This window comes from Silurus meridionalis, chromosome 12, assembly GCF_014805685.1.
Source record: "Silurus meridionalis isolate SWU-2019-XX chromosome 12, ASM1480568v1, whole genome shotgun sequence".
NCBI lineage: Eukaryota > Metazoa > Chordata > Actinopteri > Siluriformes > Siluridae > Silurus > Silurus meridionalis.
In genome coordinates this window covers 11,768,976-11,783,233 of record NC_060895.1, presented here as the reverse complement: position 1 = coordinate 11,783,233, position 14,258 = coordinate 11,768,976, and the positions used below count along the sequence as shown (strand labels likewise).

At 37.8% G+C, this 14,258-nt stretch overlaps 1 protein-coding gene across 1 annotated transcript; it reads right to left on the bottom strand.

Moving 5' to 3' along the window:
• Positions 1-4,155: 4,155 nt before the first annotated feature.
• npat (nuclear protein, ataxia-telangiectasia locus) lies at positions 4,156-12,385 on the bottom strand. Its single transcript, XM_046863261.1, is given in 17 exon segments — positions 4,156-4,471; positions 4,583-4,661; positions 4,732-4,844; positions 5,057-6,403; positions 6,587-6,685; positions 7,791-7,887; positions 9,450-9,531; positions 9,674-9,768; positions 9,922-10,033; positions 10,146-10,221; positions 10,320-10,460; positions 10,463-10,528; positions 11,173-11,213; positions 11,343-11,421; positions 11,504-11,564; positions 11,892-12,010; positions 12,190-12,385. Coding segments are annotated over 17 exon segments (2,814 nt in total). The 5' UTR covers positions 12,227-12,385; the 3' UTR covers positions 4,156-4,301.
• Positions 12,386-14,258: the final 1,873 nt, after the last annotated feature.

The window sequence follows — 14,258 nt, the reverse complement described above, 5'->3', positions numbered from 1 at the left end:
TTTAAATGGACAAAAAACATCCACATCCACGTACTGGAAGCAGTGCAGCCAAGAGAAACTCAAAGAAAAAAGAGAATAAACTGTTGGGAAAAAATTTATACAGTTTCATGGAACAAATATTAGAATTTAGTTTGTAAATGTAGGTCAGTGCTTCTGATAGTGTTTAGGCCAGCAGAGAAGGCTTTGCTGACCCTGACTGCCTGCCACTGATGAATATTTGTTTCAGAAAATGATACTGTAGAAGTGGTATGCAGAGAATATTAACACCCCCCCACCACCACCACCATTTAATACACAATTAGATATCCATACCTGAGTGTGATGTTTAATAATGTTGATGTAAATGATTCATAACAGAAATGTAATGTGTTATTATTGTTTAGATCAAATTAAATATGATTTTCTGTCAACCTAACAGTTTGATGAACCTATATATTATTTTGTGTCATTTCTTTGTCTAAGTAATATTAATTTGGCTTTCATCATTTGGTTCTGATTGACCAACAAATACACAGTGTGTAAAAACGTACTAGAAATTGGCTGAACATGATCGAATTGTGTGGCTTTTTAAAAAAATGTACAACTAAATTTATCTCAATTAACTTTAGGGTAAATTCTTTCTTGGTTCATGTAAGACTAAACTGATTGAAGTTTTATTTGGCTTTAAAAATGTTGAGTTGGAGGTCAGAGGTGGCAGATTTAATGTAATTGAAAGTAATCTTCAAGACTTCCACACATTGTTCACTGTTGTTTGTAAAGTCATTATAATGCTTAAAGTATTTACACATCTGTCACTTTCTGACAAATCTAAATGGTTTACATTCTTGCCAAACCAGCATCAATGTGTGTGTCACAAGCTTTTTTCTTCTGATGGTGTCTTTAGTAAAAAGAAATCTTAAATTTTCACCTGAAATGTTGGTTAGTTGTCTGCCACGACTTATATCGCAAGAAATCTATTCTGGTTGTTCATTATGCCAAAGGCAATGCAGTATAAACAATTTTCTCCTAAACATCCTCACAAGAAATTTAGTTGTGTGTAGATTCCAAAATGTGTGTAAAATACTGACATTGTAAAAAGTTTTTATCGGTCTCCAAACGACATTGTTTCCCAAAAAGACGACATCTGAGATGGTGTGTTACTTGTTTTGGTAAAATTAATCACTAACCCATTTAAGTTAATACTGGTTGCAGTGCTGGGGAGGCATGCTGCCTTTTATAAAGCCACAAACAGAAACTGTTTATCTCATAGGTTTGCCACACACGTCCTCTGATGCAAAAAATATATATAGATCAGTGATTGTCTTGTGGTTATTCGGTAGGCAGCAACATGTTGAGAAAAGTCAGATAGGATGGCTATGGTCACTGGAAAAAAAATGTCACAAAAAAAAAATCTTATTAAAGAACTCGCCTCTCCCCGGGTTCATCAAACAGAAAATTTGTATTTAACAGTAGAATTGTGATCATGTTCCACAGAATTCAAGAGGAAGAAGGTCAAAAGTTATTTGCATGTGCAATTTTTAGCTGAACAGAAACACTTCCTTAAAGATGCTCAATGTAAAATGCACCAACAGATTTAATACCTTCTTAATACTGTAATAATTATAATACATTTTGTATTAACTTATTTGACTACATTTCGTCTATTATACTTAAAACACTTCTAATACAAAATACTGGTCCCTTCTTTTAATGGTTTCTTAGTTAGATAAGTGGTAGCTCAGTGCTTATAATGTTGGACATTGGATCAAAGGGTCATGAGTTTAAATTCCAGGACCACCAGGCTCTAAGCAAGGTTCACACCCCTCAACAGTTCAGTTGTATAAAATGAGATAACTAAGTCAATCTGGATAAGGATGTTTGCCAAATGCCAGAAATGTCATTGTGTGGACTTCACAACATTCCTTCTCGAAAATCTCCAATTGTACCACGTCCCAAAATGTGTATTATTGGTGACTGAAGAAGCCACTGAAGAACAGAGCACTCATTATGTTCATGGACCAGTTTCAGACAACTTGTAATTTGCTATATGGCACATATCATCATACTCCAACCTTAATAAGAGGGTAAATTTTGCATACATTGTGTCGGGAAAACATCCCCACACTGTTAAACCAACACAAGTCTGAATTTTCCATGCCGAGTTACGACCATAGCACCTGCTCGTTGCAAGAGAAATTAAGATTCATCAAGAACAGGCTACATTTTTCCACATTTCAGCTGTTTTTGCGAGGCTGTACTCACTCCAGCCAGCTGCCCTTCTGTTTTTTGGTCTGAATGAAGTGTAACCTGATGTGTGCTGGTGTTGAAACCCACCCACATCAAGATTTGACGTGTTTTCAGATACGGTTTTCTGTTCACCACATTTGTAAGGAATCTTTAATTGAGTTTCTGTAGGATTTGTTTCATCTTGAACCAATCTGGCTATTCTCCTTTGATCTCTTTCATCTACAAGATGCTTTGGCCCACAGAATCTATGTTCAGACGTTTTTTGTTTTTCTACATCATTCCATGTAAACATTTTGTGGAAAATCTTGAACCAGTTGTCTGGCAACATGGTCAAAGTCAACAAGATCACATTTTTACACATTATATTTGGTAAGAACTAAACAATCTGCACACTTTTATGCATTAATTAGGCCAAGTCATTTCAGAAAAATCACATCTCTCTTATTTGAAAATTTGATTTAGTAGAGGAGTTTCACTAAAAAGTGCAAGAGATGCTGTTTGCAAAGTTTCATTTGACAAAATGAACATGCACATTTGAACTACTGTACAATGTTGCAGAACTGCAAGTAAAATATAGCACTGAATATAAATAATACTTCAAATCTTAAAAGTACTGTATTTATGTGGACTTTAAAATGTTACAAAGCAGTGTGAGAGGCTATACAATAACTTTTTTTTATATAATAACATTCCCTGGGATAGTAAGTATTACACATTTACAACAACTATACAAAACTAATATGAAGATTAGAACCAGAAATGTTGTTCTTGGTGTTTTCTTTCTTGCTGTTTCTCATCAGCTTTTATTCTGCAGTTTTGCCCATTTTCTCATTCATCATAATGCAGCGATGACAGAAACTTGTCGACGTCTAGGTCATGTGGGAAGGAATCAAGAAGCTTCTTCTGCTTCTACAAAATGATAAGGAAATGGCAGACATTTTTCCACAACATTCCTTTATAATGGGCCACAATGTTCTACAGGGAACAATTCACTCGACTTACCTTAGCTTTCTTCTTACTGCCTGATGAACTTGTGAGGTGAAGTTCTTTCTTCGCTGTAGGACTCGGTTCAACGTGCTTGCGCTTTTTTCCTTTGGAAGCACCCGATTTGGCCGCACCGGCCTCCTCCTGGCGCAAGCTGTCTTTTAAAGGTCCTCCTGTCCTGGCTGCACGGGAAAGGATCATGAGTGTATGGGCAGCCATGTTGATGCTGCTCTCGCTCCCTGCCTCGCTGGCTGGGCTGCAGGTAGGAAGGTCTGGTGTAACAGGAGGAACCAGGTGTTTAGGTGTGGCCTCTCCTTCACGCCCGTGCTTTTGCCTTGCAGGCGTTCTCAAAACATCCAACAAGTCCTCGTGGAGACGACCCGGAACAGGTGTTTTTGGAAGCGGTAGGTCTGAGGAGCCTCTTTTCCTGGGTGGTGTGGAGATGAGACTCTGGCTCTGGATGTCCTGTAGCATCTCCACTGCCTGCTTGGTAAGAGGGCTTGTTTTGCATGTTGGTTTCCCAGAACCGCCCTGAGATAGCGCTGCCGTAGATCTTACAGTAGATAGTAATAGAGCAGGCACTGGACGCAGCTCTTGTCGACCGCCTTCTACTTCATTCTCCTTGTTTGCCGTGACGCTGGGCGAGGACTGTGTGACGTTACTCTCAGAGGGTCCATCAGATGTTTTCACAGAGCGTTGTTCACGTTTTTCCTCTTGTGAAGTGTCTTTTGTGATGCTCGTAGACTTAGGCTTGAGACTTGGAGAGGAAAACTTTAAATTGTACTCAGGGTTTGAAAATACTGCTGAATCGCCTTGTATATTTAATGTGGGTTGTATTCTCTTTTTAGGCTCTGACAGAACTGCTTTTTGCTGAACAGGATTGTTTGTAGACGCGATTGACTCGACTGTCCGAACAGTCCCCGTTTCCATGGGTTTTGTAGCTTCCGTTTGCTGCTGAGGTGAAGAAGCTTTTGCAGATTCCTTTGTTCCTATACTCTGGCTTGGCTCTGATAATCTTAAGGTCTCGACTCTTCTCTTGGCTTTAGCGTTACTTGAAACAGCATGGGTTTGCTCTGTCCTTGTGGACTCCTTCATAACAGGTGAGGCTGCAGCTGCATTTGTAATTGCTGACCAGTGTTTTCTTCAAAGCAAAGTATTCTTCGGTGACTAGGGCCTACTCCAATACTGTTGTTCAGCTGCTCTGAAGCTTGAGAGCTGTTTGAGGCTTGATTAGACCCACTAACAGGAGTCACATTTTTGCCTGGAAAATACAAATACCTCTTTTAAATTACCAAAAATATTGAAAGTAGATACATTCAAAAATGACTGCCAGTGAGTTCTATGCTAAGCTTCTTCTTTACTGAAACTTTACCTGGTTCCACATTGTCCTTATGTTTCGACACAACCTTTGCTGATTGGTTCAACAATTTTGGACCCGGCAATGTGAACATCTGTAAAGAAAAATCAATTATACCACTATTTTCAAAGCAGCATCTTTAAAGTTTAATTTGCACAACATACCTGACTGGGTACCACAGTGACTTTTCCTGTACTGTTCTGTCCTAAGACAGACACTGGGACTGTCACATTCTGTATCATGGGCTGCACTGGTGAGGAAATGATGATGGCTGATGCTAGAAGATAAGAATGATTTGAAGGTAACAATTTTTTTTTTTATGAACAACATTAATCTCGTCAGCAATGCCGAATGCTAATAAAACATTTGATTAAAGACTATACATATTTTCCATATTTCCATCAAAATGAGCCCAATTTAGACCTATAGCTAATAGTTTACTAGTTAATCACTAGGCTAATGCAACTGTTTAAAAGTTCTTTGACTTACCAGATGAGAAAGGTCGAGATACATTTTGAGCGATAGAAACCACAGCCTGAGGTCGAGGTGGTGTAGCCACAACGTGTGGTGGTGAACATACTGTTCCTTCTCCTGCACCACCTGCAAGCAGCATCATACTGGAATGCTGGTCAACTGAACCCTGATCAGTCACAACAAAATAGCTGCTTGCTCCTCCGAATGTTGGGTTAGCAGGTAACAGCTGGATGAATCCAGTCTCCGGTGCCTTGAGTCGTGCCTGTGGAGACTGCAAATTGTTCTGCGTGCTAACGGCCTGGTCTCCGGTGGACTCGGACCCCTGTAAGTTGCTCACTGCCTGTGCTGTCTCCTCTGCGGTGATTGAGGAGGCAGGGGAAGAAGGCACTACATTAGACTGAACTTTGCCTGGGGAGGACAGGAAGATTGTGGGTATGCGATCACCGCTGATGCTGGAGACAGCTTGGTTCAGAGCAGAGTCACTGCTCTGCTGATCTTGCTCATCACTGACAATAATCTTAAGAGTTACTATCTTATTAGGATCAGACTCAGTGGTTTGAGACTCAGAAGGATTGATCATTGTGGAAGAGGAGGTTGAGGAGCTGGCTATAGACTCAGATCCAACTGAAGCTGATGGCTCCAAGGGTCCTGGACTGCTGGTCTTTGTTGTATTGGAGCTTGACTCCTCCTGTATTACTGTGTTAAGTAAAGTAACCTCATTTGTTGCTGGCTGATGACTTGACGCTTGCTTAGATATGGAGATATCCTTTGCTTTTAAGATCGAAGGCTCACTTTGACCTGAAGCTTCAAAAGCTAGTTGTGTCCTTCCTGACTTATCTGCTCCAGATGTAGCCCCTGATGTCTCCGCTCCCACTTTGGGGGTGGTTTCTGCTTGCGTAGTGGAAACTGGAAGTTTTTTACTACTTGTTGAAGAGACCTCCTGAAGTAATCGTTGTGGTGTCCCATCAGCATTGCAGTCTCGAGACATTTTAGATGTTGGATTATCCACCTCCATGCTTGCTCCCTCTTCAGATAGAGATGAGGTTGATGCATTTGGATCAGAGGATGATTTATACGATGTTCTGTTTTTCAGCTGGCTTTTTAAGGTGGAGCTTGTGCCTCTGGTCTGGTTCTTGCTGCCTGAGACTCTTCTTCTGCTGGCAGCATTTTTGTTTTCTGGAGTTCTTGTCGGAGTTGCTTTTTGTTTAGATCCTGCACATGATTGAGAGGGTGCATTAACCGGCTTGCCTGTACTGAGAGGAATGGCCGCCTTCCTTTTACTTTTAGCATCTTTTACATTTCTACTCCTTAGGATTCTTGTGGTGGTTTCTGCACCTGATGTAGAATCGTCCTGTCCAGTTCCTTATGAGATAGAAAAAAAAATTGTTTATCTTTTTTCTAAGTCCGATGTGATTTTGTGGTCTTTTTTAACACAGTTTAGGTGCTTTGCAGACCCTGTAAACTGCATTACTACACAGTATTCCAGTGAAATATACAGGGAAAACACTGTTACAATGTCTAACATATATAATACAAAATATTTACCTGTGTCTGTAGCACTGTCTATATGTAAAGGCTCATCACTCTCCTGAGCACTGTTACTTCTTTCAGCACTCTCACTACTTTCAGGTGTTTTATTTTTTCCTGGAAGCAATTAAATGGTTTATCTGTTAGCGAGCTGTGTGTACAAGACAGATATACAATATACTCTTTATTTATTGTCAACTGTACATACATACTCAAACAAAACATTTTTCTTCTAACCATACAGATAAGCTCCATGTTGGTGTGCTAATCAATAATAATATTTGCATTGATAGTCGCACAGGGTCTGTTCTGAAGTGACTCGCGGCCATCAATCACCTCGCTCACAACATGGTGTGAAGTTTTCATGGTTTTTAGCGAATGCTTATGCATTTGTACACCAATAAATATTTGTTCCTTTGTTTTTTTTTTTGTTTTTTAAAACAAGCCTGTCAGCTTGCTGCATTTCGTTCCTCTCTCTTTTTATAGCATTTGTCTACTACAACAGTAACTTCTCTGTTTTCATACGTGATTGAAGTTCAAATGCTTGTTATTAATGTTTGGATATTTAATTTATGCATACATCATTTAATTTTGATACAAAACCAAATTAATTATATATTCTAGATGCTTATAGCTTTACTACTAAACAAAATGTCTTTTTTTTAACAAAAATTGGCAAAACAATGTATCGTTTTATATTGATTTTTTTGCCAACTTGCCATCTGCAATTATCATTAAAAACAATACAAATGTTGATTTACACAAATTGCTTCACCTTGCATACTCAAATGCCGTTTTTATTTTTTAGGTTTTCATAAAGAAAAAACCCAGTATTAGTAAATTTGTTCAAATGAGAACCCTCCTCAACCATCAGCCACTATAAGCTAAAGTTAAACAAAAGATTTAAATGCAAACGCCACATATTAAGTACACTTTTACCCATAAATACCCTGAATTATGCTTTTATATAGGTTTAATAAAGTACAAGATTATTTTTTCCAGATTAATTGGGGGGGGGGATTAATTGATTATTAAAATAATTGTTCGTTGCAGCCCTAATATACACACACACACACACACACACACACACACACACACACACACACCCCAACACAGCACCCTACCGTATACATGATAAAGAAATCACACTGCCATGTAATTGTTTGCTGGAATGGGACCAGTAAATGCCATTAATACTTCAAATCAGCATGAGCTATCGTACCATAATCGAAGAGTTCAAAAAGAGCCTGGAAGGCAGGGTCTGACGCTGTCTGTTCTAAGATGTCCTGAATGGCCTCATCGGTCATGTGAAATTCTCCCTAAATATAATCCAAAAAAACATTAGCCACAAATGTTACCTCTACAGTGTCTCTAATCAACAAGGGAGAAGTTAGTTTCTCTCGGCCTGAATACATGACAATTCACATGATATTAATACACAAATTAGCAAATTTGCTTCCTTATCAAAGCCCCATTGCACAAAACTACAAGCTAGTGGAGTGAAAAAGTGTTGGCCCTGATTTCTTTTTTTTTTTTTTGCATGTTTGTCACACTTTAATGTTTCAGATCATCAAACTAATTTAAATATTAGTAAAAGATAACAAGTGAACACAACATGAAGTTTGTCAATAAAGGGTAGTATTATTGAGGGAAAACAAATTCCAAAACTACATGGCCCTGTGTGGAAAAGTGTTTGCCCACCTAAAATTAATAACTGGCTGGGCCACCCTTTGATTTGATTTGACTTGCTGTAAGTCTGTTACATCACTGTGGAGGAATTTTGCTCCACTTATCTATTCAGAATTGTTGTAATTCAGCCACATTGGAGGGTTTTTGAGCATTAACCACATTTTTAAGGTCATGTCACAGCATCTCAATAGGATTCAGGTCAAGACTTTAGGTCATGAAGATGGCCGGATATTCTCCTTCAGGATTTTTTTGGTAAACAGCAGAATTCATGGTTTCATTTATCACAGCAAATCTTCCAGTTCCTGAAGCAGCAAAACAGCCCCAGACCATCACACTACCACCACCATATTTTACTGTTGGTATGATGTTCTTTATCTGAAACGTGGTGTTACTTTTACACCACACGTAATGGGACACACACCTGCCAAAAAAGTTAAACTTTTGTCTTGTCAGTCCACAGAGTATTTTCCCAAAAGTCCTGGGCATCATCAAGATGTTTTCTGGCAAAACTGAGACGAGACTTTGTTATTTTTGCTCAGCAGCGTTTTTGTCTTGGAACTCTGCCATGCAGACCATTTTTGCTCAGTCTCTTTACTATGGTGGAGTCATGAACAATGGATGTGGTTGTGGGGTCTTTTGTGACCTCTTGGACAAGTCGTCGCTGTGCTCTCGGGGTAATTTTGGTCGGCCAGCCACTCCTCCACTGTTCCATGTTTTACCATTTGTGAATAATGGCTTTCACTGTGGTTCGCTGGAGTCCCAAAGCTTTAAAAAAAACGACACTCTAATTTTTTCTGAAATTCTTTGGATCTCGGCATGATGTCTAGCTTTTGAGGATCTTTAGATCTAATTCACTTTGTCAGGCAGGTCCTATTTAAAAGATTTCTTGATTGCTAACAGGTGTGGCAGTATTGCACACCCAGGCCTGATTACTGCCACACCTGATTAATTAAAATATTAGTTTGATGAGCTGAAATATTTAAATGTGACAAACATGCAAAAAAAATAAGAAATCATTAAGGGGCAAACACATTCACACCACTGTACTAATTTAAAATCCCTTGTCCCAGCAGAATTTTTAAACCTTGGCCTACTTATATTAGATGTTTTTGTTGAGACTATAAAGTCAATCTCAATAAGGACAATATTGATGATCAGTGCAAATAAGGAACTGAAAACATTAATATTTTACCTGTAGGCCCAGTATTTCATCTATAGACTGTTCTTGCTCCACTGTGCTGCACACTACCTTAGATGTCTGTGGGCTGTTTTCGCTGTCAAAACATATATATAATAGACATCAATACATTACAAAACAACTCTCATACATTCACATCTGTAATGTGGCATTGGAATATATCTATAACCAGAACCTTTAAAATATAATCACAACTTTGTTGCATGCCTTAAGATTACCTAGGAATGATGAATTTGTTGATATTTTCTGCAAGTTTTTCTTGTAAAGATCGGTCCTTCAGGATCTTCTCTCGAACATTCTCAATCACCATTTGCTGCAAAGACATTTTTTTTTAAGTGTACCACTAAACATTAAACAAAGGATTCACACTGTGATTATTGTTTTCTTGATTACTTCCTAATATTGAAAAGTAAACTTTTAAATTGATAACATGAAAGAGGAAGAAGTAGTTGTTGTCCAGGCTTACCGATAAATTCTCTGTCAAAGCCTCCTGGCTCTGTGATTCCACTGTGAGCATGCTGGTCACCGTAACACCTCTGCTAATTCCCAACTGGCCTCCTCTTCGCCGTGGAGAGTCGCTGAAATAATACAGTTCAGTTCAAGACCTTGTTAAACAAGATAATCACTAGTGGCTTTAATCATTTTTAATGTGTAAATTAGAGTAAATGCCATTCACGGCTTTCGTCAAACCATTTCCTGCGAGCTGGAGATAATGGTCCTGGGGTAAATCTTTGGTCAGGTACAATTATTTGCAAAGGTGTCTCTTCTGTAGAGAAGCAATACATTATCCAGATCAGCGTTACAGAAAGATCTGAAACATAACTTTTTTTTTTTTTATTAACTGTTGTAATATTCAGGTCTTACCTGACTGGGGGAGGCTGATGGTGGATGGTCTCATGTGCTGGGAGGTGTAGCACACGGGGGTGGAGTGAACCAGAATGCCCTGAGAAACTGGGACAGGCCTGGGGACACAGTTCCCTGGTGTGGACACTGTTATGGATCCGTAGCAGGAGTCTGAGGTGAGGACAGGGGTCTCTGTCGTCGCATGTTCTGAATGCTGTTATGGGTCCGGACTGTTCATAACAAAAGAACAATTAAGTTAGTGTGTGACTACTGCCATAAAACCAGCTTATTGCCTCATATTTCTGGTGAAATATCACCTTTAAACGAACAATCCACCCTGAACGATGTGCATTTTAATGTTATAAATAACATGTTTGTTATATTTAGAAGATTTATCATAATAATAAAACAAACAAAAATAAAATAAAAAAAGGAGTGCCTGTTAGACAAGGTTTCTGTCATCGTCCAAAATTCTAAACGCTAGGAAAGGAAGGGATAAAGAAGAAGAAGCAGCAGCTAGATGCTCATAGAAAAGATGAGTTTTATATAAAATAAAGACTATTTGTTTGGGTTTTTCTACAGCCAGCAGTGAAACCTGGCCCTTATCTATCATGTTTGCAATCATCATGTCCTTGTGGCCACCAACTCTAAACACTCATCAGCAAGCAAGAAATTAGCATAATAGCTAAGCAAATACGTATTTCAATATAAAAATATTTAAGGGTTTCAGGATGGACTTTTCATTTAAGCTTTATCTGCTTTTTAGATGCATAAAAACAGGTTTGTTTGTAAATGCACAACACTAGATGGTTTGCACTGTTTTTCACTGGCTATGATCAGTCCACTGTAAATTAGACATGCAGAGGAAACTTACGCCGCTGGATTTGTTGAACAGCGGGAGAGTTTTGCATAGATCTGTGAATATAAAGAATAATAAAAATAATAAATTAAAAAAATGCATTTATTAAATAAAACACTGGTCTGCTGTAGAACTTCGTCTAATGACTCCCAGTAAAAGGAAATTAATAAAAGCCTGTAAATCACTTGATTTGGTTGAGAGTGAAGTCCAGCTTTTTCCATAACGAAGTCATGACAGCAGGTATTTGATTTTCCGGACATGTTTCTGTAAAAAGAAAATGAATGTTGGCTGAGGATACAACAAGTGATAAAATGCATGAGATGCTCTACTGTGTAGGATCTGTTACCTTTTGCTTTTACAGCAACGTATTCGCTCAAAATGGTGGTCAGGTTTTTGCCAAAAAGAGACTGTAAGAAGAGGATCATTCAAGTCAAGTTTATTTCTATAGCACTTTTCACAACAGACATTGTCTCAAAGCAGCTTTACAGAAATCAACAGTTAAGGTGAACGATGAGTATTTATCCCTGATGAGCAGCCGTGGCGACTGTGGCAATGAAGAACTTCCTTAGATGTTATGAGGAAGAAACCTTGAGAGGAACCAGACTCAAAAGGGGAACCTCATTTGGATTCATTTATATTGGATTTTGATCAACTAGTTAGTGCCGTATGTGTAAATCAAAGCAAAATGTAGGATTATGATGACAACTACAATCAACAGATACAATATGCCTTACAAACACGCAGGCAGGAATAACTCCATCCTCAGAGCTGTGTTCAGCATACTCTCTCAGGTTAGGACTCTCCAGGATAAATGCTCGACTTGTAGCACTCAGTCCTTCCTGCTGGAGGTATCCTACACAAATCAACAACAAGGAAATAAACTCTCTCTAGGTGATCAGGAAAAAAGGGTGTATTGAGATGAGAATGAGATGAGGTGAGATTGAGATGAGCTAAGACAGAGACATTGCAGCTCCTGTTTGCTAGTCCGCCGTCATTAACGTTAATGTGTACTGTTGAAATGTGTGATCTTACCAAGCACAAGTCTCGCCACATCCGACGGCAACAACATGGTCAGGTGTTAGTTTATCTATAGTATGGAGTTAAACTTGATACGAATGTTTTGTGAATACAAAACAACATTATACAGATAACACTAGCGCTGCTGACTCTAGAGACATATTCCTTAAAGCGAAAAGGCGCGTAGAAGCTTCACTCACCCGGATGTGCTTCCTAGCCGGGCGTGATAGTACTGGGAATTGTAGTTTTCCGGTCTACGACCGGAAATGGAATATGTTAACTATCTATATTGAATGTATATCGAATATGTATATTCTCCGTTTATTTAGTTCTGTAAAGTTGCTTTGTGGCAGTGATTGTTATTGTGCTATTGTTAAAAGAAAACTGAATCGAATTCAAATTAATACATCCTCATGTGTGAATGTTACTCATTTAATAAAGTGTGAATAGGAACATTTTGTGTTTTATTACTGAAAGTTCTGTTGTTGACACATGAGGTAAATGTTATATACAAGCAGACATGGTTTTAAGATTTGGATTAACCCCAAGTGAGCAGTCAAATAGGATAGAAATGACAATATAACTCAGAAATAAATATAATATCTTTGAGAATATTTATCATGAACACTCCATGTGTCAAAATCTATGTTTGTAATAAAGTTTAGCACCCCATAATATATTACTTGAACACAGTCAACATTATGAAATAGTTGAACAAATGGTTGCATCATAAAATGCCTGCCAATAGTTTGGCAACACCTGTTTTTTTTTTTTTTTTTTTATTGTTGAGCATGGATGTTCCTTTTGTTTCTATGCAACAAACTAGGTAAAAGGCAAAGACGTGCAAGAATTGGACAGTGAATTACTAAAAGACAGCAGACGGTTGAGTTCAAATTTGACATTTTTAGTTCTAGCAGAAAAACTTACGTAATACAGAGAGCAGGAGAGAAGACATTAACTAACTGCCTCACCCCCACAGTCAAACTGGGTGAAAGGAATACTGAACCAACATGGCTACCAGGAATTAATTATTAAAATATACTTTAACATAATGTATTTGTTTTGTCAAAGTAAATCTTAATTCATTAATTACCTAGTTTGTTGTGTATAAACACAATGAACATGCATCTCTTAAAAATTATAAAAGACAGTGTTTCCAAACCTTTCACAGGCAATGTATAAATTTCCTTAAAAACAAAGGAAAGAAGAAAATCCTATTTTCTTATCCATGTTCATTATTTTCAGTGATATTGTGATATACACAAATGAGGTGACTTTGCCTTATTTGGGTAACCAAACTATAGATAAAAATGTAATTATTCGTAAGAATAAATTATTAAAATGGCATTAATGTCTCTATGCCATTAACAAGGATGCTGGTAGGGCACAGTTACTGTATAGGATAAATCTATGCTGAAAAAAACCGTTTTACTTATAAATATTTAATTAAATTATAAGCAAATGCAGTCCTTGTCTTTACAAGGAAAAAAATAGAAAGGTTGTTGCCAGAGATGTCTGAATACATAAATGCAAGTTGTTGTTTTTTTTTTTTTAGAAGTTAAGCATATATTTTTAAATGTTAGACGGTCTAAACTAAAATGCCACACAGTCATGGAATCCTTCTGCTGTTTTTGGCTTTTGAAACTTGTTTCATTAGGGTACCATACAAAAATTGTATTGATTGTGTGTACTTTTAATAGAAAAATGCTGGTATAAGATATTTTATTTTTATGTTATTTCAAATTTTAAGGCTTGTCAATCATATAACAATTAGTCTAAATAAGGTCACAGGCCAGCAGCTCTCTCAAAGGACTTATAAGACTTCACATTAGACTCATTAGAAACAACCACAGAAAAGAGGGTCATCGCAACCCTGAAGCGCTCAACTCATATCACATGCCGTTCAAGGATTGTCGAAACTCCACTTTTGGGTTCTTGTGAATGTTTTCTCCTGCTGTATTCTGCACTGTATTCTATCTATCTATCTATCTATCTATCTATCTATCTATCTATCTATCTATCTATCTATCTATCTATCTATCATCTATCTATCTATCTATCTATCATCTATCTATCTATCTATC